This window comes from Rhinolophus ferrumequinum, chromosome 12 (genome assembly GCF_004115265.2).
Source record: "Rhinolophus ferrumequinum isolate MPI-CBG mRhiFer1 chromosome 12, mRhiFer1_v1.p, whole genome shotgun sequence".
Taxonomy (NCBI): Eukaryota; Metazoa; Chordata; class Mammalia; order Chiroptera; family Rhinolophidae; genus Rhinolophus; species Rhinolophus ferrumequinum.
This window is the reverse complement of record NC_046295.1, coordinates 21657329-21680905: the sequence shown is the minus strand read 5'-3', so window position 1 is coordinate 21680905 and position 23577 is coordinate 21657329. Positions and strand designations below refer to the sequence as shown.

The 23577-nt window shown below is 36.8% G+C and overlaps 1 protein-coding gene across 1 annotated transcript in view; it reads left to right on the top strand.

Annotated features, from left to right (window-relative positions):
• The window catches only part of CNTLN (centlein), a 245702-nt gene extending 240884 nt beyond the window's left edge, over positions 1-4818 (top strand). The window contains exon 26 of the mRNA XM_033124096.1: positions 4120-4818. Coding sequence (XP_032979987.1) covers positions 4120-4221 — 102 coding nt within the window. The 3' untranslated portion in view covers positions 4222-4818. The remainder of the gene's footprint in view (positions 1-4119) is intronic.
• The last annotated feature ends 18759 nt before the right edge of the window (positions 4819-23577 follow it).

Sequence of the window (23577 nt, the reverse complement as noted above, 5' to 3'; positions counted from 1 at the left end):
AGCCAGGAATGGCTAGAAAATGTGTCTTGATTTTGTTTTGTTGTTGCCTTATTCTCTGTTACTTGCTAATCCTTTTCTGGATTTCGTTCAGTCCATTTTAGTCCACTTTGTCCCAATACAAGAAAATATACTGGGACAATAATAAAAATTATTTTTTTCTACCTTAAGTTTTTGAGAATTTAAAATACAGACTTGTAGTTTTTCTTTAGCTTTAAATATCCCTGTTCCTATTAATTGCTTCAGATCTTGCAAATGCTGGACTTTAAAATGGCTCTTTCCCCAGTGCCATCTTTGCAAAATATGCTTGCCTTCCATAGAATGCCTTTCAGTGTTGCAGTGAGAAGTGTTTTATAAATCTCCCTGGCTTTTGTAGCATAACTTCCAGCCTGAAGGTTAACTGACAATTTCTTCTTACAACTCTGAACACATTTACTCTGTTGCTTTCTGTGTTGCATTTAACACACACACATGCACACTCACACACTCACCCTCTCTCACACATATAAACCCACACACTCAGTCACCCACACAGATTTCTCACAACTTGCAGAAATAGCGAGTTTAAAATTCTCCATTAACAGTTTTGCTGGGATTTTTTTTTTTTAATTTAACAATTTCAAGCCTATTTTCATGTTTCTACAAAAAAAGATATGTGGTTAAAGTTAAAAAGGTAAATTTTATGTGTATTTTACCACTATAAAAAAATTGGGGAAAGAAATGAAAGTGAAAACAAATCATAGCCTTTACCAAAGTTTAGCAAATGCTATCGTCTCTGTGTGTCAGTTTTCAGCAAAACTCTGATATATATACGTGTGTGTGTGTGTGTGTATGTGTGTGTGTGTGTGTGTGTATATATATATATATATATATATATATATATGATATGTGTCAGGAATATAAACAAAATTTAGGGAACAGTTCAAAATTCAGTGCCCAATGTAAATTATAAGTTAATTGTACCTTCTGATAGCATTTTTGGTTATTGTAACAAGTTCAATCTTTTAATTATAAGATAATAATTCAAACTATCCATTTAAATATGTGTGTATAATACACATATATAAATACATAATGTACATACATAAATATTTATATATATATACATTATGTATGTATGGATATTTATTTGTACTAAATTTGCACCATTCATTTTATACTGATCAAACTATATTGGCCTTTCTTACTAAAGTCTCAGTCTCACTGAATCATATCCTTTGTAAAAGCAGGTATCATACTTAAAATAGCTTCACTTTCAGTATGAGTCAAGCTAGATTAAAACCAATTTGCATTTTAAAAGTAATATATATATGTGTATATATATATATGTATATATATATATATATTTATATATATATATATTTTTTTTTTGGTAATAGTTTTCAAGCTAAAAACAAGAATAAAAATGGTTAAAACATTAATCTTGTCCTTTAGATGTAAAAAGTTACCCTTACTTCGTTTTATTTTCTTTCAACACAGACCTTTTCAATGTCATGTTATTAGGAATACATTCCAGTGAGCGCTGATGCTCTGTTACCTATTAGTTTGGTGCAAAAGTAATTGCGGTTTTTTGCAATTATTTTTAACCTTTTAAACTACAATTACTTTTGCACCGACCTAATACATGCTTTACAGTCATGGTCTTTAGGCTGTTCCGTTTCCAATGTGGCTCTCAAACCTCTGCAACCATCATTCATATCTTAGCTTTATACAGAAACGCCTCTAAAAATAGCCACAACTTGTAAGCGTAAGTGATAACATTGAGATTGTGTCAGTGGCCTAACAGTTGCTAAAGGTAGATCTCTGTAGATGTTTCCATGTAAGAGAAGCCAAAAACCTATGTGAAATCAGGGGCAGTCCCTCCTGTAATAACAATCACCTTTTGCAACAGGGACAGCCAGACCACTAGGAAGACCCACTTTAAGACCAAGCAAAACTCTTAGTGGTTGTTCTGATGTCCTAGTTGAACTTCCCAACCAAGAAATCTCATGCAGTATCAACTCCTCACCTGCCCATTTCCCCTTCATGCTGAGAAGTTCAAGCCTGTGCACTGACAAACCAGGAGTATCGCTTCTCCTTTTTGATCCAAGGAAAGAAAGAAATCATACAGGCTCTCTGACTTCGTAGTCCCTGGAACACGCCATTCAAAATGAAATCTGAGGCAGCATAATTCTTGGGTTTGTTGTTTCAAATCTATTTGACAGGGCATGTGACAAAGGATTGTTGCAGTTGGCCAGTCAGGTTGCTACTTCAACTCCAAAAACCTACCAGGAAGAAAATGATTGTGATTTCCATGTCTGAGGGAGTTCTGGGGAGTTCTAGAAGCCTTAGCCCCTTCTAGAACCATATAGAGAGAATTTAATTGACTCTAAAGTGCCTGTATGAAATAAACTTGCACTGGACTCCAAAGTAGCAGAAAGTTCAGGACTCCCAGTCTTCTTAAAATGTTTTTAAAACATTTTGCGTTTTAAAAAATATGACAAGCAAATAAACAAACGATGTGAATTTTTAAAGCACTTTCCAAGGCATGTCGTATTTTAAGTATAGTTTCAGTTGTAAATCTACCCAATCTATATTCTTTTTCATTGATTGTAAGATGCATTTTCCCCACATTTTCACATTTCCGAAATTGGAATACATATGCAGCATGGGTATCTTTAAGAGGTAGGTTTATTCCTCCCACCAGAAAAAGTTGTGTGTGTTTTTTTTAAGTCAATGTGCGTCTCTTATATTCACCTGTATCTTAGAAGTGAACAAATGTGATATTTTGGTATCTTATGCTTTCTGTAGTGGTAAGTTTTCATTAAGACAAATGTGTGAAGCTTCTGACATATGAGTAAACTATAGATATAGTCTGTCCTGACGTAGACTCAGACTTCCTAATGGAGAAGGAATTTAATTACAAAGATAAGAAGGAAGTTAAACTAGAAAGCTATTTGGGATCTGAGGCAATTCTGTGGATTGCCTTTGGTCTCTATTTCTCCTTCATGGCCTACGTAAACTGTGTTTTTTTTTTTCTTTTTTTCTTTCTTTTTCTTTTTTGGTGCCTGTCTGGCCTGTTTCCACTGTCACTGGCCAATCTTCTTTTTTCCCCCAGTTCAAATTTGGGAAAGAACCATTCTGATTGGTTTGGCTAATTGTAATCACCTTAGCTGAGCATAGCGGAGCTGGGCACAGCTGAGCAACTCATGAGAAGGCAGCAGGCTGTCTGCAGTCAGGTGCTGATGAGTGATAGTGGGCACTCTAGCACCAAAAAGGGCCTGGTGTTAGATCTCTGTAGGGTAGGGGTGTGTGTGTGACAAGCATTCTCATTAATATGTTCAGGACAAAATACAGCCATCAAGAAATGATTTAATCAACTTCTTAATGATTATAAACCTCTTGTGTGAGACTAGGTAGCTAGGAAGGAAGGTAAAAGGAAGTTGATGGTGCTATGGGAGGTAATGGGAACATTTCAAATTGAGTCCTACAGGCAGCCCAGTGAAGCAGGAGGAACGAGAAAACTTTACTAGAAAAGTTATATAAATTATGAAATTTAAAAATATACTCTACATTTCATCAACTCAGCAGTTTGCAACATGTGTATTACACTTTGATATGCCAAACAAACTTCTGTAACCACTTAATCAATGGGTATACTTTTGCCATTTTTTTTCCTCTGAAATTTTACCCTACAACTCTTGAGATGTTCAGCTCTAATCCAGACAAGCGTATTGATAGTTCTCGCTCATTCTTTTATGAGTGATGAACATATAGTACTACTTCTGTGGGCCTGTGGGCCCCAGAGATGACTGTAACCTGCTATTGATCAGCTGATTGAAGATAAATGGCTTAGCTGCTTGTATTGCAGATTACATCATTAACATGGTCAGTAAACCATGAATTGTTCAATAAGGCGTTTATCTTTTTTCATTTTACTTCTGCTCTTTTATCATTTTTATTATAAAAGACAAAATGACCCACACTAACCAGCAAGATCAGTTGAAAAGAGGCCCAGTAGGGTACCCAGTAGGTGTAAAGTTGCAGATAGCTGAGTTCTAATGGTTTAATGGTATTCAGTGTATGTTTTCGAACTGAAAATATAGAGTTTTGATAATCTTTTTTTCTGTGTTTCTCTTACAGCTTCCGTTTGCCTCATATTTACTAGAAGCAGTGCTGGAGAAAATAAATGAAAGAAAGAAACTAGTTGAAGGGTATTTCACAATTATGAAAGATATTAGATGATATTCCAATAGAGAACTTTTTTTTCAAATGTGAAAACTTTTTATCTGGTGTGATTGGAAAACATGCGTCGCACCCCTGATATAGAATCTGCTCCAACTATCAATAGTCAGGTTCAATACCAAAATAAGATTTCACTAAAAGTAATTAATTGCTGAACAAGTGAAACTAATTAAGTGCATAGCCATTTAAAAGGAAATAGTGTAGCATTTGATTGTTGAGTACAAATATTGCCACAAATCAATGCAAACTTAAAAATGATTTTCCTTCCAGTGCATTAGAACAAATTAGAACAACCTTGGCACACACAAATTGGTCTGAATATTAAAAAAAAAAAAATTAAACAGGACTTACTATTTTAAATTTTATAAAGAAACTAGACTTTTTACATAAAACTGCTATAAATGGCCTTAAATCATCCAAAGAGCAACATACTTGCACTGTAAGCGAATATAAAATGAAGCATCATAATTTAAAGATGAGCATTTCATCAAATAAATTGTGTGATCCAACTATGTCTGTTCTCAACATAGTGGATTATATAGGGGATACTGTATTTTCCTAGAACTATTTGGCAAAAATAAAAACATTTTCTCCTTCTCTCTCTTTCTTTTTTCAAGTTCATAATTCTTTGTGTGGCTAGGTAAATTAGCAAAGGACCACAAACCCAGTGTATAAAATTAGACTAGATCCTACTGTGGTCAACTAATTAAATTCTTAACAATGGTGGCATCCTTATTTAGATTCCCAAACATTCCCACCTTATTTCACCTCTTTACTGTGTTCCTGCCACACCTGACTGGTTACTTTAATTCACCAAGCTTGTGCCTGCCTCCAGGCTTTTACCCTTGTTATTCTCTCTAGAATACTCTGTACTCAGTTTTTCTCATGATTGGCTCCTTCTCACCATTCAGGTTCATATTCCCTCAGAGACAAATTCCCTGGCCATCTTATTATTTCATTTATTTTATAATGCAAAATTATCTTTTTTTGTCTGTTTGCTTACTTATTTTCTTGTTATTGTTTTCCTCCCTCATTCTTAGAATATAGGTCCCACGAGGTTAAAGCAGAGGTTGGCAAATTATGGCCCACAAACAAATCTGGCCTGCCACCTGTTTTTGTGTGGCCTATAAGCTAAGAATGGTTTTATCAAGTGATAAATTATCAAGTGATTTTTTTAAAAAGGAAAATAATGTTTTGTAGCAGGTGACCGTTATATGAAATTCAAATTGTAGTGTCCATCAATAAAGTTTTATTGGAACACAGAATGCTCATTCATTTACGTATTGTTTATGGCTGCTTTCACACTACAGAATTGGAAGTGAGTAGTCGCGGCAGAGACTGTATATGGTGCACTCATCACTTTGCACTACTGTTTGACACACTGCAAATCACAGTGACACAGTTATAACTTGACAGCATTTTAAGTGCCACAAATTCTACCACACTGTGAATTTTTTTTTTTTTTTAAATACCAGTGTATACCCATTGTGTCAAAACAAGAAAAGAAAAATGACTGTCAGATGTCACACTTTTAAGACATGGTGGAGTGTGGATTCTTTTGCTATTTAGTTAGATGGCAAAGTATTGTGTTCTATACACAGTGACACTATACCTATGGTAAAATGAATGCAATATATTATCATCATTACATAACCACACTACATTGCTAAAATCAGGGAAATGACATTCGTAAAATATTAGTAACTGAAATATAGACCACATATGAATTTCACACGTTTTTACATTCTTTTTTCTTGGGGGTATAATTTTATAAAATTTTGTGACGTGGAAATTGTATAACTGTCACAGAGCTGTTCCATCATCACAAAGAACACACACACACACACACACACACACACACACACATCCTATTGGTTGTTTCTCTGTAGAACCCTGGCTAATACACCAGGGTTTGGCTGTTGCATATAAAGTAACTATGAATATTCATGTATAAGTTTTTATATGAACATGTTTTCATTTCTCTAGGATAAATACCCGTGGGCTTGATTGCTGGGTCATGCAGTAAGGGTGTTTTTAATTGGGTAAGAAACTGAAAAATTGTTTTCTAGAGTGGCTATACCATTTGACAGTCCCAGCAGTGACGTCTAAGAGACCAAGTTGGTCTTCGTCTTCTTCAGGACTTGGTGTTGGTATTTGTTATTTTAGCCATTGTAATAGGTGTATAGTGGTAATATTTTTCTTTTTAAGTTCCATTCTCTCCCTGATCACATTTATCATGTTTTTGTTTTTCTATCTCCAAAACCTGCTTCTGTGGTCTTTTCAAAAAGTATGGGCTAATGGGAACAGCATAATTGGGATTGGGTAGGGCATATAACTTTTCTCCAGACCAACCTGAGAAAGAACTCCCAGTAATCACCACGGGTTTTACAAAGAATTTCTAAAACGCAGGCTTATTCATTATCTATTGCTCCATAACAAATTACCTTAACACTTAGTGGCTTAAAACAACACCCTTTATTTGAGCCAGGTTCTGTGGGTCAGGAATAGGAGCACATCTGAAATGGGTTCTCTGACACTAGGTTTCAGAAGGTTGCAGTTCTATCAAGGCTTGACTCAGAAAGATCCACTTTGCTCACTCAAGTAATTGGCAGGATTGTGTTTTTGACAGGCGGTTGCACTGAGGGCTTCAGTTCCTTTCAGCTGTTGGCTAACAGCTGCCCTCAGTACATGGCAGTCTGCTTCATCTCGCACACTCGCAGGAGATTTCCTAAGAATGGGAATAACAGGATGAGGAGATCATCGGCAACCATTTCAGGAGCTGCCTGCCACACAGCCGGTGTGTAGGTTTGACAATCGAGATGAAGCTGACTCTGCAAGGTAGGCATAGATTTTACTTCGAATGATTATTTATTTGCTGTTGGTTGGGGAAGGAAGATGAAGTTCATGGGTTGCAAACTTGCAAATGCCTCTTGGCACCACCACCATAAGATATAAACAAAAGAAGCCCTCTTCACCAAGAGTGGGATCCATCTGCTTAACAGATGAATGTAAGGAGGTAGTTTATTCTCATCTCTAGACTTTCACAGCAAACAAAATAAAACCAATATCAGAAATCGACAGATGTGGAAGCCCCTGTGAGTCCACTCTGTGACCCCTTCTCAACTTTGAACTGTAGAAACACTGTTGAGAGCTGGAGGCAGGAAGTATAAAGGGTTAGAGATTCAAGACCAGAGTAGAATAAAGCCTTCGGCTCCTCAAATCTACCCTGTCACACCAATGACCTTGGGAAGACTTGTAACAAAATAGAAGTTAAGAAATACCTTTCAAAACATGCTTGTACACTCTATTCACATTATTAGAGAAACAGCAGAATCTGATGAAGATTAGTTTTTCTGGAGAGAAGACTGGATCTGTGCTGGGAGATAGTCTGGCTTGTTACAGTATATCCTTTTATACTCTTTCAATATGTCCCCGTGGTGTGTTTCTCTTTCAATTTAAAGACAGTTTTTATAAACTCTTTTTAAACCATCCCTGAAATAAAGATAAAGAAAATGGAAATGACAAACTATCTAGAAAACTTTTATCAAAAAAACCCATGGGACACAGCTAAACCTGTATTTAAAAGAAAATGAATAACTCAAAAAGTGTTTATTTTAAAAAATGGAGTGAAAATAAGCTAAATACCCAATTTAACACATAGAAAAGAAAAACAAAATAAACCTAAAGCGAGTAGGAGGAAAGTATTCATGAACGTGAATTTAATCTAAAAAGAAATACAGCTAAAAAAGACAAAAACAAAGCTGTTACTTATAATTTAATTTGTTAACCCTGGTAAGCCTAATTAAAGATAAAAGAGAGGAAAATGAAAACATGCAACAATAGAAGCTGTCAAAGATATGAAAGATTTTTTAAAATTGTAAAAGGATATATACAACTATATGTCAATCTTAAGGAAATGTATGATTTTCTGGCAAAATGTAAATAAACCAAGTTCACTTAAGAAGTGATAGAAAGTAAAATAAACCCTTTTACATAACAGAAGTTAGAAACACGGCTAACGATCTGCCTTTTAGAAAAGCAGCAGAACCTATGATTTTATCATTGACATCTATCTAGCCTCGAAGAACAGATGATTCCTCTTATTTTAACTTCACAGAAAAAGATGAGGAGATCCCATAAGTCATATTTATGAAGCAAAAATAGGCTAAATAACAAAACCAGAAAACTGTACTAAAAAGAGAACTATAGATCAATATCATTTACTATGCAGTAGAATTATAAATATTCTAGGTTAAAAGGGAAATTCTAGTTATTCAAATAACAACATATCTGGCCAGATAGATTTCAATCCAAATAAAATAATTAGGAAATATACTAATGTAATACTTCATACCAACAGAATAATAGAGAAAAAATATTTGATGTCGCATATGACAAAATTTAACATCTTTTATATAATAAAGTGTACAGATGAGTGATAAGAAAAGTAGAAACTGAAAAAGGCCTATAGGCATATAAAAAGGTACTGAACCTTAAATGGAAATAGAAAAAAATTTTTACCTCTCAAAATGGAAAAAAAAATCCAGTTCTGGTGAGAATATATGGAAGTGAGCTCTCTCATATATTGCTGGTAAGAATGTGAATTGTTAACATTTCGGAAGGTAATTTAAAGTATCTGCTAAAAATTGCCCAGAAATAAACCTTTTGGGAATCTGCTCTATAGAGTAAAAGCACAAATAAATAGGAATAAATATTAACAAATAATTTGTAGAGACAAACAGCAATAAACAATATCACTGCCCATTAGTAGATAAATGGTTGAATAAGTTGTATAATATTTTTTATCTATGGTTAACTATTAAATAGAATGCATTAAATCTACATATATTTTATGTGGTGGGTGACCATTTGCATATATTGTATGAAATCTAATTCACTTACAATAAAACCAACCCTTTCAAAGTATAAAAATCAGCGGTTTTAGTATATTCACAAGTTTGTGCAACAATCACCACTATCCAATTCTAGAATATTTTCATCACCCCCAAAAGAAACACTGTACCCATTAGCAGTCAAAATGCTAGAAAAGTAACACTCAGGAGCAACCCTGAACCAATCCCTGGCAGAAGTTGGTATATAAATACTCCACCCCCTTGCTCTTTCAGTGACAAACTCTCACACATTTACATCATTTCCCCATCAGGAGTACACTTGAATTATTTACAAAGCTACCTTCTCTGCCAAGGCACACTTAATTGGTTGTGGTCTCTGTCTTTTCTTACCTTTTCCATACGGCGGTTTCCACACTGCTGGGATCATCTCCCCAATAAACTCCTTGCATTCAAATTTTTGTCTTAAGGACTGCTTCTGCAGGAACCCAACTAAAAGACCATATCGGAAATATTCCGAGGAAGGAGATTTTCAGGATGGGGTTCTAGAATTGTACCTTTCACTGTTCAGATGACAGCAAAGAACCCATTATTGGTGGGAATTGGGCATGATAACCCCACATGCTGTAGTAGCAGAATTACTAACTCTTAACCTGTGGTCAGCTGGGAGGGATGAGGTGTGGTAAAGGACGCACTTTTGTAATTTGTCTAGTATTTGAAAGGTATGGGGAAACAATTATTAGACAGACTCTAAAATCGGGTGGCTACCATTAAGTACTACTGATGCATTGAAGGAAGAAAATGCCAGCCTCAAGTAAGTCAGCTATTACCTTAAGGCATAGTGTAAAAGCCAGAAAACTTATTTGGCAGCATTTAAGTAGACTTCATCTCCTGTAAAATGACACAATGAGACTGAAAATTAGGGCCAGGATCTGTTTGTAACAATAGTAAATGTACATACATACATACATATACATGAATGTGTGTGTGTGTGCGTGTGTGTGAATGCATAGCCCTAGCAAGTCCAATTGTATTTAATCCGATATCCCCAGCAAGTCTTCTACACATAGTTCTCTGAAAATAGTGAAAGAGGAGGGCTGGGATGCTGGGAACATCACAGTAAATGCTGGAGACATCAGAGTAAATGCAACTGAGAATTTTGAACCCTCAATCTGAATTTTCTGCCTGTCAAAAGAGACCTACTCCTCCTCCTACTGGAGGATAGCAGCCTTCCATTGCCTAGAGACCAGGCAAAGATTTCACTTGAGATAAATGCCTCTCAAGCTGATGCTTGCCTCCCTCAAGGTCTTTCCCCTTCCCCATTACTTTTACTAATAGATCAATAATTACAGCCAAGTTGTAGCATGGCTTAACTGTGGAAGTACTGCCCAAGGTTGAGAAGTGAAGAGGTGTTTCACAGAAGAGCTACTGAATCAAGCTAAAATAACGTCAGCAAGGACTGGGAGACTATACCTGGAAATGGATCTTGAGGGTGCTGAACAAAGAAATAAGGCTGGATATGGAAGAGTATGTCGATATAGGACAATCCCCTGTGATTCGTAGTTTAACATCTTGCCAAGGACTCCTGAGACTTGTCTTAATATGTGTATACTGCTGAAATTACCCTTTGAAACTTGGACAAAAGTGACAGCCTAGTGCAAACTGGGTAGACGTATCATAATTATCCTAGGTATTGAGGAAGAGGTCAAATGGTTCAGAGAGTGGGCACGCTAGACTAGATGTATTATAACAGACAGTAGAACTCACCAGCTGATTTTGTTGCCCAGGAGAGTCTAGAGGGCACTCTTCCCTAGAACAATAAGAATTACCTAGTGAAGAAGCACTAGCAGTGTCAAGAAGCTCAATGGTGACTGTCTTTTGTAGGTAGAAGCTGCTGATAAGAAAATGAGCTTCCTAGTGACAAGATGGAAGGGTTCTGAAATGACAACAGTCAAGGCAAGAAGAAAGGTGGACATCCTTGCTATACCGCAAAGCCAGAGTGGCAACTAGGGGTGAAATAGATGAATGCATAGCCAATTAGGGTGTTCCTTGATTTATATAATCAAAAAGGTCACAGGTGAGTGAGGGATAGACTGACATCAGCTGCTGCAATTTTGAAAAAAAGCATAACCTCTCACACTGTTTCCAAACTTGAACCTGTTCTCAGGCTGAGTCTATTGATTGAAGATAGCCTAGAGGAAGGACTCTGCAACACCTCAAATATCAGTCGTGGTTTTGCCAATTCTTCCCCCAAAGGGACCTACAGTTACAGAGTAATTTCATACTGTGGGAAATTGTATTCTCCTTTTTTGGATACAGGATCTGAACTGACAGTGGTACCAAGACTCCAAACAGCGTCATAACCTCTGATTAAAGTGGATCATACCGGACTCAGGTAATAAGGGAGTTCTGGTCCAAATGTGCGTCACAGGAATCTACTGTGTGGTCATTTTCCTGCTCCCACTGAGGTCATCATCCAAATGGATCTAATTTACAGCTGACAGAATCAATAGATTGTTTTCCTGACCTGTGTGTAAGAGTCATAACGGTAGAAATGGCCAAATGAAAGCATCTGAAGGTGCCTCCTGCCTGGGCCGAATGGTAAATCAGAAAGCATACTGCATCTTGAATATTATGGCAAAAATTAGGCCAATCTCAAAGAATTAAAGGATGTCAAGATGGAGGTGATCCATCATTCCATTCAATTCTCCAGCGTGGGCCTTGCAAAAATCGGCAGTTTATGGTGGACTCCCCAACTGAACTAAGGGGAGGCTCCAATTATAGTTCCTATAATGAATGTGGTATTTTTACCAGACTGACTGGTAGAGCCCCCGGGCCAATGATATGCAGCTCTTGATATGGCAAATTCATTCTTTTCAAACCCATCAACAAAGAAGATCAAAGCAGCATGTAAGTAAACATTTACTTGGAACAGACAGAAAAACACCTTCATGGTTTTGCCCTAGGGTGGTATTAACTCTCCGCTCCTTAATAAAATCGAAAGGAATCTTGACTGGACGTTCTGCAGAATATCACCTGGTCCACCATATTACTCACGTCATGTTAACTGGATCAGATGAACATGGAGTGGCAAGTACCCTGAGTGCCAGACTCCAGAGGACAGAAATCAATCCTACCGAGACTCAAGGGTCTGCCCCATTAGTGAAAATTTTAAGTATCAAATGGTTGGAAGCGTTCCAGACCATCCCCTCGAAGATGTAAGATGAATCCTTTCACTTCTTCCCGTGAATAGAGTACTAGGTAGTCGGCTGCTTCAGATTTTGGAAGCAGCATATGTTTCCCTTGGGAATCCTTTCTGATGCATTTATTGAGTGACTCTGAATGAGGGTGGCCTCTGCAACAGATTCAGCCCGGTATAAGCAACACTCTCCTTGGTCGAATGACCCAGCATATCCCACTATGCTGGGAGTATCCGCAGTGAATAAGAATGCCGTGAGGATTTTCTGACAAGCCCCAATAGAAGCGTCCCAGCGCAAACGTCTAGGTTTCTGAAGAAAGAATATGCTGTCTTCCAAAAGCAGCTCCAAGCAGGCTACTGCGTGCCTGGCCCTGGGACATCAAGGGTCTATGTGACCAAAACACAGCTGTGCATCATGAGCTGGGTGTTCCCAGACCCAACAAGTCATATGTTAGGGTAGTATCGCGTGTCTATGGAGGCAAATTCATTAGTTTTCCTGGGCAAGTTGATTGTTTCCTAGGTGACATCAAATAGCAAATTAACTGCCAATGGAGTTCTACATACTGCGGTCCTATCACATTTAGTTCAATGAACAAAATTGGTTTGATATATTATTTATATGCAAATAATTCCTTAAAAATAGTTTGTCCATTTTCTGTTAATTGTTTTTGCCTTTCTCCAAAACCTTTTCCCTGTCTTAAAATTATATATTTTTAAAAATCCTCCTCTATCCCATTCAGTACCAGCTATGTAGCTTTGTTCTTTATACATTGATTTTAATCCATCTTGAATTTATGTGTAGTGTGACATAGGGATCTATTTTTCCCAAATTAATAATAATTTTTCCATTACTTAACCTTTCCTTTCCCCAATGATATGAAGTATTGCCTTCATAATATACTAATTTCTCAAATATACATGGTTCTGTTTATGGATTCTCCATTAGTGTAATTGACTTCTTGTACTAATAGCACTCTGTTTAACTATTATGGCTTTATATTACTTTTAAATATCTAGTTAGAGATATCTCCTTCAGTGGTATTTTGTTTGTATGTGTGGGTGTGTTTAATGTTTGAAAGCCTGTTACTGTGCAGTTTCGTTTCCAGATAAAATTTTAATTGAAATTTTTATTGAGATAATTGTACATTCACATGCAATTATAAAAAACAACACAGAAAACTCTTGTACACTTTCTCCAGTTTCTCTGAAATAACACTGTAACAGTATAATGTGTATAATATCAAAACCAGAATATTGATAGTGATACAATCCACCAATCTTATTCAGTTTCCCCAGTTTTACTTTTATTCATTTATGTGTGTGTGTGTTTGGCTCTATACGGTGTTGTCATGTGCTTAGATTCATGCATCTACAAGGACACTCAGAGCAGTGGGCAACTCCAGCATGACAATGATCCCTCGTGTTGCCCTTTTATACCCACACTACGTCCCTCCGACCCCCATGTCTGAGCCCTGGCAGCTACTAACTGCCCTCTGTTCTAAACTTTTGTCATGTTATGACAAAAAGCCATGCCACACACAGGCTTGCCTCAGGGCTTGGCTCCTGACCCTTGGGCCTGAAATGCCCTTCCTCCAAATGCCCACATGGTTCACTCCTTTACCTTCTCTGTGTCTCTGTTTAGATGGTATCTGACCAGTGAGGCCTCCCTGTCAATCACTTTGAAAAAGCAATGGCACTGAGAGGGTGATGTTCCCTCAACACTGGTAAAACAGAGGCACTGACCAATCAGAACAGCTGCTGCCTGGGCCAGTCCACCAGCGTATACTGCTGTGTGTCAGCCCTGCTGACTCATCAACTCTCTCTCTCTCTCTCTTTCTCTCTCTCTCTTTCTTTCTTTCTTTCTCTCTCTCTCTCTTTCTCTTTCTTTCTCTGTCCTCAAAAAAAATTATGTGTAATTATACAGTACGTGTATGTAACCTTTGGAGTTGGAATTTATAACTTTTTTCACTCAGCATAATTCCCTATAAATGCATCCAATTTGTATGTATCAGTAATTTGTTGTTTTTTATTGAAAAGTAGTATTCCATGGATATACCACAGTTTGTTACACTGTCCATCTGTTTTTGGTTTTATTTGGCCGTAACCCTAGTGCCTGAAACAGTACCTGGGACATAGTGGGGACTAAACAGATATGCACTGAGCAAAGGAATCTTTCTATCTCAAACACAGAGCCTGGAATGCAATGGGCACTGCAAAAAAAAAAATGTGCCATACATAGAGTTATGGAATTAAACTGTCTTGAGTTCAAACTGTGTCCCCTAAAAAGATAAGTTGAAGTCTTAAACCCCAGTAGCTGTGACTGTGACAATATTTGGAATTAGGGTCTTTGCAGACGTAATCAAGTTAAGATGACATCATACCGGATTAGGGTGGGCCAAATTCCAGTGAATAGTGTCCTATTTGAGAGAGTTGAAGACTCACAGACACAGAGAGAAGACCTTCTAAAGAGAGAGGCAGAGATGGCACTGATACTGCCACCACCCAAGGAATGACAAGGATAGCCAGCGACCACAGAAGCTATGACAGACACCTGCGATGCTTTCTCCCTCGGGGCCTTCAGAGGGGACATGGCTCTCGGGCACCTGGATGTTGGACCTTTAGGCCCTAGAGCTGTGAGAGAATAAATTTCTGCTATTTTAAGTCACCCAGTTTATGGCAGTTTGTTATGGCAGCCCTAGGAAACTAATACAAAGGATGAGAAGAACTAAGCTTTCAAGTTAACTGAGTGATCAATTAATTAACCTAGTTCAGTGCCAGAATTAAAACTCATATGTCCTGATTCTCCAATTCAGTATGCTTTCCCCTAGACCAGTACTTCTCAACTTTATTTTTATTATTGACCCTCCAAGGAGTCTTTCTTGACGTTTTTCCCAATTACTGCCCCCCCAATAAAATTTTTGTATCAATACATCTGTTTATATAATGTGGCATTGGTGGGCCGTAGACCATTGTAATGTCTAAGTTTTGTCGTTCGCCCCACCAGTTTCCATCCCCTAAAGAAAATGTTGCCCTGTTGATAATGCACGTACTCACTGTATTATAATGTAATCCGATAATGGCAGTAAAGGAACTGCTATGTTTCTGTAATCTGAAAAAGAACTTTAGTTATGGCTCATGGATATATATTCCAGCTCTCCCTCTGGCCTCCCGTAGGATTATAATTCTCTACCACTTTGAAGTTAAATGAGGCCATACGATTTGCTTTAGGCACTGACATGTGAATGGAAAGTCCATGTGTCTCCAAGCAGAAGATTTAAGAGCAAGTACATGGGTCTCTAGCTCTCCTCCTCCTGCTCCTAGAACTCTGGAAACACAGGGTGCAATGGAGTGTCTAGTAGCCAGGATGTCTGAGTGACATCCAGGATGGGCAGAGCACCCTTCTTGGCTCAGTGTATCATGCGTGCGAGTGAGAAATAAACTTCTGAGGTGAAAAGCCACTAAGATTTGGAGGTTGTTTGTTACTATGGAAAAACCTACTGCATCCTGACTAACAGAATAGTGCATGAGAAAAAAAGTCAGATGAATAAAATTAACTCTTCCGATTTTAATGTTAATTTAGCCTAATGCTCACAAGGTGAAACTCCAAGAAAGTTTTAAATTGTAATTATACAAATATAACTTTTCTGAGTTTGTTGTTTAATATTTAACTCCTTACTGGTGTTGTTACATATTAAAATTTAAAACATATCTAAAACAAAGATTCACTACTCTAGAAGTCCTAGTTAGAAGTTTAATTCAAACATAAATTGACATGTGGGCAAATGTATGGGATGGAGGGAGACATGCCAGCAGTCTCTGAAGGCTAAATGCTTTTCTACACTTTCTTTGTAAGGCACATGGTACTGGATCATGGACTTCATCACCAGTGAGAAAGAAAATTATGTGTTTATTGGATTTCTGTGACCTTTTCCTCCAACAATCTCAGGGCACCGAACTTTTAGCACATCCATTCCTTAAGGAATTTTAACATGCAGAGAGGACGAGAAGGTCAGACAATTACAAGCAGCCTGCTAGCCAATGTCAGTGGAATGCATTAGGTGTCAGTCGAGTTTCTACTTCAGATATTAATAAACAGGACATAAAGCTATAGTACAGCTGAGGTGAGGCAAGAGGCATGCTGGGAAATATGCTAACTAACCCCTGGGAACTGGGCAACATAGCTGGTCTTCTCAGAGAGGACAGCAGAGAAAGCAGTGAAAAGCTGTATTTTCAAAAGTAAAAATCTAAGATTTTTATCAAGAAAGATACCTAACACAGGATCCTCACTTGCATTCAAAAATTTATTTTTTTCTTGTGTGAATTTAGCTATTTGTAAAACTAGAAAACGCTTTTCTGCATGTGTTCCATGAATTACAATTGTTTGCCTTTTTTTAGTCGAGAAACTTTTGCAGGACGCTGGAAACTTTTTTCTTTGTCTGACCTCCTGTAATAACCACTAGTACAATTTTTAATAATGGAAATGGGTTCAGTCCTGAAAACAGAGCCCCTGCAAGTATTAGAGGATGAAAGGAATGTAATTGAGGGATCAGGGCTTGCGCATATGTACGGGAGCTAATGGAGAGAGGCTCTGGACACAGGGAGAAGATCAGAGAAAAATAGCGCACTCCTGACTTTAGCCTGAAGAACTGAAGCCTGGAGGAAAGCTGGAGTTAGCAAAAAGTCCAAGAAACCATCATCTCTGGCCACCGTGACCTCCTGAGAAGGATGGCTGAGCTTTCAAAAATCTCCTGCACGTTCTAAGTGCCTCTTGTAGCAAAAACCAAACTGTGAGCCATATGGAAAAGGCATTCTGGGAAACATGGTGCCCTGCTTTGGAAGTGAGAGGGCTTCCTGTTGTGCTAGCCAAAGAACCCAGCACAGCCAATGGCACAATGAAAAGAGAACTCTGTTTATTGAAAATAGTGTTTGTTTATTTTAACTGATAATTGGGGTGCAGCCTAGTAGGACAAAATCAGGAACTGTCAGCTTGATGTATTTTTATTTTTTCCTGTAATTATTTCCATTAGAGTTTAGACATGTTGGCAACAATGTAAAGCCCTAATTTTAATGGTCAGGGCAGCCCCCTGGCCTTTGTGCCTTTGTGGTCATGGCCAGACAATGTCAATCTTTTGAGGGATCTATGTACTAAAGAAATTAATTTAAGTTGCCCTCTTCTTCTGATTTTAAAACATAATCCAGGTCTGAAGCATGGACAATTCCATGGACTATTATTTGCATTAGAATTGAAAACTGACTTGCAATACAAATTTATAAAATGAATCCATGAGCTTTCAAACTGTTTATCCACAAATAATCTAGCTAGAGAGGGCATAAAATAATTCTTAAAATAATTTTTTTTTTTTTTTTTTTTTTTTTTTTTTTAAAGAAGGAAACACTGCAAGCTTTGCTGAAAGATGCTGCAGTTCTTTGGGATTTGAGATTTCCCAAGAGACAGAAAATAGGTCCCTATGGTTTAGAAAAGCCTTAGAGAAGGTGGGAAGGCAGGGAGGGAGAAAGGATAGAGGCAGGACCTGGGACATGAAGAGCAGTAGGGAAAGGTGTGCTGGTGGACAGGAACCTGCAAAGGTGCCACTAGAACATTCTAAGCTGTAAGTGAGCCCGCAGAACAACCCTGTGACCAGGTTCGGTAACAGAGCAGAACAGAAATGTAATTTAGCTGGTTCTAGCATGAGGACTAGCAAGAGACTTGCTCAATTGCATAATTCTTTTTTTTTTTTTCTTCCTAATTCACTCTTGAGTATGCCTGGGTGGATAACACTTGTTTAATGAATAACCTAGCTTTTAGTCATTTTTAAAAAAGAGAAAGCTATTCCTGAACAAAAGCCAATCAGCATTTTTGTGGCTTATTTTATAGTTAGGAGCACCTTTTCCTGTTGGATGGCATATAATTCGACTATCATCATGTGGCAACTCCCAACTTTGCAGGTAAGAGAAAGAGAAGAAGAAAATGTTCCTTTCAAGCACCAAATAGCACTGTAATTATGACTGTCTTTGACATTCGAAGCCGTAATTTCCAGGACAAAGTGTATTTCAGGTTTTGGACTGTTAGACAACTTTTGAAAAAAATAATTATAATTTCTCCTAAATGTTGCTCTAAAAAATTGCAAATGTTGATTCATTCTAACATAGCTTCTCAAAGGTTTTATTTATTCCTTTATAGTTCCTGTCAATATTGACAAACCTGACTATAACTCTGTACATATTATCTTCCTCGTATTGGGTCATAGAATGGTGACCTATTAGCTGAATGAGAAATTAGCAACCACCTGTTTACAGTAAGACACCCTTCCCCTCTCCAGGGCATTTTCTACTATACTTTGCTGTGATATAGTATCAGTTCCAGTCTCCTATGACATAAAAGAATATCTATCTACCGGGGACTTCGTGAGGATTGAAAGAGGTAGTACATGAGAATGACTAGTACACTGCCTGTGGCATCGTAGGTGCCACTTAAATGACAGTTGGCTTCGCTCCATACATGCAAATTATGTGTTAACAACAGGAATTGGCTGGCCATTTGTTGAGCTATGGACTGGGCATTTTGCTCACTGGTTTCATCCTTAGAACAGCCCTGTAAGGAAAAGGAGGCTCAGATACGAACTTGCCCAATTCTACAGCCAGTAGATGGGCGAGCTGGATATTCAACCTCTGGACTTCAAAAACTTTTACCGGTATGCCGTCCTGTCCTTGAGTCTTCAAACCAAACATGAAACCCCGTCATACCTCCTACAGCCTTTGAATCATGTGAGGGCTTGACTGCTATGGGAGAAGAATTCTTCACATACAGTTTTTAAAATTACAACACTACCGAGCCCTTAGAGATTAAGACTGACTCAGAAAGACAGACTTGGCTGGCACACAATTAAAAGTGAGCCTGCCTTTCTCCTCAGGCACAGGAAGATTGAGGCCATCTAGCCTTTAGTATGACACACATGAGAAGAAACAGATGAAATGAAATATATTTTTGATTACTCTTATTCTAAGACTTGCTGTACAAACTCATATCTAATTTGCTGTTGTCCACCTAGATTTTCTTTTCATCTGCATGGCACCTGCTGACAAAATCCTCTTGACTCCTATCCATTTCTCTAAGTCCCATTAAATTCTGGTCCCCTCTTCCAGGGTCTTACCTCTTTTCAACAGGCACTTCCTTCTAAATTGCTGCCCATATTTTGGTTTCTCAGTTTCCAAAATCATTGAGTAAAAGGTACTAATGCACCCTTGGATGTATAGATGAGTTAGAAACCTCTGGAATGCAGATGCTAGAATCTCTTAAAGAGGCCGCATCCCATCACCCCAAGAACACCTTACAACCAATGTAGAAACTCCAATATCTAAAGACGGCTTCACCTAAAAAACTTTAATAAAATTGTTTTTAGAACGTGAAGAGAGGTTTTAGGTGACTTGAAAGATTTATGCATATGTATTTCTTTAAAGAGACTTAGTACATGAAAATCAATTTGAATATAATTCTACCATGATTTTTCATACTGAAAAATGATTTTGAGAAGATTATCTACGGATTGTTTGCTTTCTTTTCTTTTGTTTAACAGTAGAATGTGCTGTCTGAATTTTTGGCCTCATACAATCCTCCTCCTTTTTTTTTTTTTTTTTTTTTTTTTTGGTATCTCTGAGAATTCCAGGCCTTTACACTTACATCTCAGGAATTGGAATATCTGGTGTCTTTTTTTTTTTTAATCTCTAAAGATAGTTAAAAGAATCAATTATTGAAGCTTGCATTAAGGGACATTCATCAACTGAACGTATTCCTCCATTACAGAGTTGACCTCTGTGGATCTGTAGAAACTTCTTTGGTCATTGAACATTAAGACTAAACTTTCACTAATAAGTTTTTTTTATTTTCTTCTTGAAAAGATCCTTTTACTCTTATTTCAAGTATGTGAATTGTTTCCTAAAATGGGAAAAGTTCAAGAAGTCGTTATTTGTAAATAGACTTTCTGTATATGACTCATACCAGTTAATAGCAACTTAATATTTGTATTAGTCAGTATTCTTCAAAGAAACACACCCAGTTGGCTATGTGTGTATGAGGTGTGATCATAAAATACGGTGAATGTTTAAATTAAAAAAAAATTACAGTAAAAGACACATTGCCACGAATCCTCCTTAAAATACTCCCCCTCACTTTGAACATACTTATCCCATCGTTCTTGCCACTTTCTGAAGCCAATCTGGACGTCCTCTTTCATGAGTATATCTTTAGTTGTGCTGTCGTGGCTGCCTCCATGTCCTGAAATGATTCAAAACATTTACCTTTCATCGTCATTTTGACTTTGGGGAAGGGCCAGGAGTGGCACGGTGCCAGATCCAGTGAATAAGGTGGATGAGGACACACCATGATTTTTTTTTTTTTTTTTTTTACAGAAATTGCTGTACTAGAAGTGATGTGTGACACAGAGTGTTGTCATGATGGAGGATGAAACTGCCCATTTCTCAGGCTGTTTTCTATGCACATCATTTCTTAAATGCTCTAATAAGCCCTTATAATATTCAGAGTTCACCATATTGTTTCTCACACAATTCCATCAAGGTAACAAAACAAAAACAAAAAACAAAAACAATTAACATCACCTTTCCATTGGGTGGCACTTGGCAGCAGCATTTACCATATTTTTTTTTATCACACCTCATATATAACATATATGTGTATACACACGTATTATACACCCACATCTATATGATTAACATATACTCATATACATAAAGATTTATATGACTTATTGTAACAGATAATGAGATTTATTATAAGTAACCAGCTCATGATTATGGAGGCCGAGAGGTCCCAAGATCTGCAGTCAGCAGGCTGGAGACCCAGGAGAAGGGATGGGGTGTTTTAGTTTATCCAGAGGCAAGAGTTCTGACTCTTGGGAGACGGGCAGGCGGAGCTCCTTCTCACTCAGCCTTTACTCAGTCTGCTGATTCAGTGTTAATTCCCCCCAGAAACATCCTCACAGACACACCCAGGACAATGATGGAATAAAAATCTAGGCACACAGTGGCCTAGTCAAGTTGACAAGTAAAATTAACCATTACACTATTCCATGATGGATAACGTAATCAGGTTAAACTTCCATCCTCTGCTTCTATTAAGTCTCTTAAGAACATAGATATCTGTTATAAACTGTAAAACTCTGGTATTTGTTGATCATGATTCAGTAGCTCCATCAAAACACCCCTAGCTATATGCTTTAGGTATGCTTGTAAGAATAAAACCTTGGCTGGTGTGCGTGTGTTTGTGTGATTGTATGGATTTTTATTGTTCCTTGCTGCAAGGAACAATAATGTTGAAACACATGATCCTATGACCTGTCTGCAGGTTTTTAGTGTCTGTCCACTTTTCTGGGGTGTCTTGAGTGTTGTTTATCTACAAAAGGAAGTCTGTAAGTGCAGGATGGACTTAGGTCTGATAATTCTCTCCTTGAACCTACCCTGGGGGCTGAGGAGTTCAGAAGGTCTCCTAGGACCTACTTTTTTAGACAAACTTTGCCTCTGGTCACTAAATCAAAACCTTATAAGGACTCCTTCCTTGATCTTTGTGTTCTTGAGAAAGGCTTTGTTTCGTTTCATCTGCCCATCACCAGCAGGCTTTGTTCAGCCCTGAGTCACAACGATTGGCCTTTGGCCAGGTTCACAAAGTTGCACAAGCATCATCTTTATAGACTAGACCACTCAGTTCTCATAGAATCTTCTTAATCAAAAATGGCACTTCTTCTAGGCTAATATCTGCTTCCTTATCGTGTTTTCTCACTTTGATGTTAACTTGGATGCTGATCTCATCACTGGCAAAATTTCACCAGGGACAACTTGGAATTGCAGTGGTCATTTTGGGGGACCTTTTGACATGAACAAAATTGTTCATTTTCAGAGGTACCTTTGAACAAAAAGCAAAGAATCCTCCATGAGGAAGTTGTCAGGAGTGACTCTCTTCTTTGATTCTGTACTTCAAAGATTAATTATTGATGGTGATTTAATTGTATGAGTTGATAAAATTGTCAAGGGCCCACATTTTGGGGAAAAAAACAGCCGTATGTCATTTTCTGTTTGTTCCTTTTTTCTTTTATCCTTTCTGGTAAAGTTTAATAATTAACTGATCAAAAAAATAATTTTTCAAAAATTTTCAAAAACTGATCAAAAAGTAATTTTTCATGCACTGTGGGAATATTTAATACAGATAAACATAAAATATTTTCTAAAAGAAAGAAATAGTTATTAAATTGTATTTCTTTTTATGAGTACTAGAAAGTGTCTTTACATAACAGCTTTTGTTTTTATAGCTATGAAATAGTAAGAAATGGTTTTCATTTCAAAATAAAAGTAATTTTGGATCAGGATCCAAAAAAATTAGTTTACCATAGAGAAATAAATGTTAGCAAAATATTTTAATTTGTTCAAGACCAGGATTAAATTTTTCATAATTCAAAATTTCCTCCTTGGTTTTATCAGTTAAATAAACTACCAGTGTTTCCATAGCTGGTTTATAATTAAAAATTACATATATATATATATAAAATTTTACTCAACTAAATGTAATAATAATAATAAGTATCTTCTTTAAAGGTTTAATTTTATAAAGTTTATAATGCTCCAAAAGAAAAATTAAATATTAGCTAAGTTATAATTTCCAGATTCTTCGCTAACATCAAGATCTTGGAGAAGTGATTAAGTTCATTGAGTCTGAACAATTCCTAAGTAAAATTTTAAAAACATATGAAACACTTATTACTAAATGTAATTTAACCCATACTTCTTAAAATGGCAATAGATTAACAAAATATACAAATGTCTGAATAGTTTTATACATATATATTATATATATGTATGTATACAGAGAGTGCCAAAAAATGCATGCATAAGGAAAACTGTATTAGAATTGTAATACTCCATATATACTGATAACAAAAGATGGATACAAGTCATGTGTATACATTTTTTGGTATATATATATATATATATCTCCTCAAAATCATCAAAATAATATGAAATAAGTACTCATAGATCAATAAAGTACAATAAGAATAATTAGGTTTATCTAAAATTCTCCAAATTTAAATTAATTGTTATAGAGACTTTGTCTATCAGACTTAGCATGCAAAAACTGACAAATTATAAAGAAAGTTTATCTAAGTTAAATATCTTTAACATAAATATTTTTAAATTATTGAATACTTTCAGGTTAAGAGAAACATACTCATGCTTAATAACAGAACTGATACTATAACTGTGTACCAAAGATGTTTCCAGAATTCTGGGCATTCTCTAGGAATA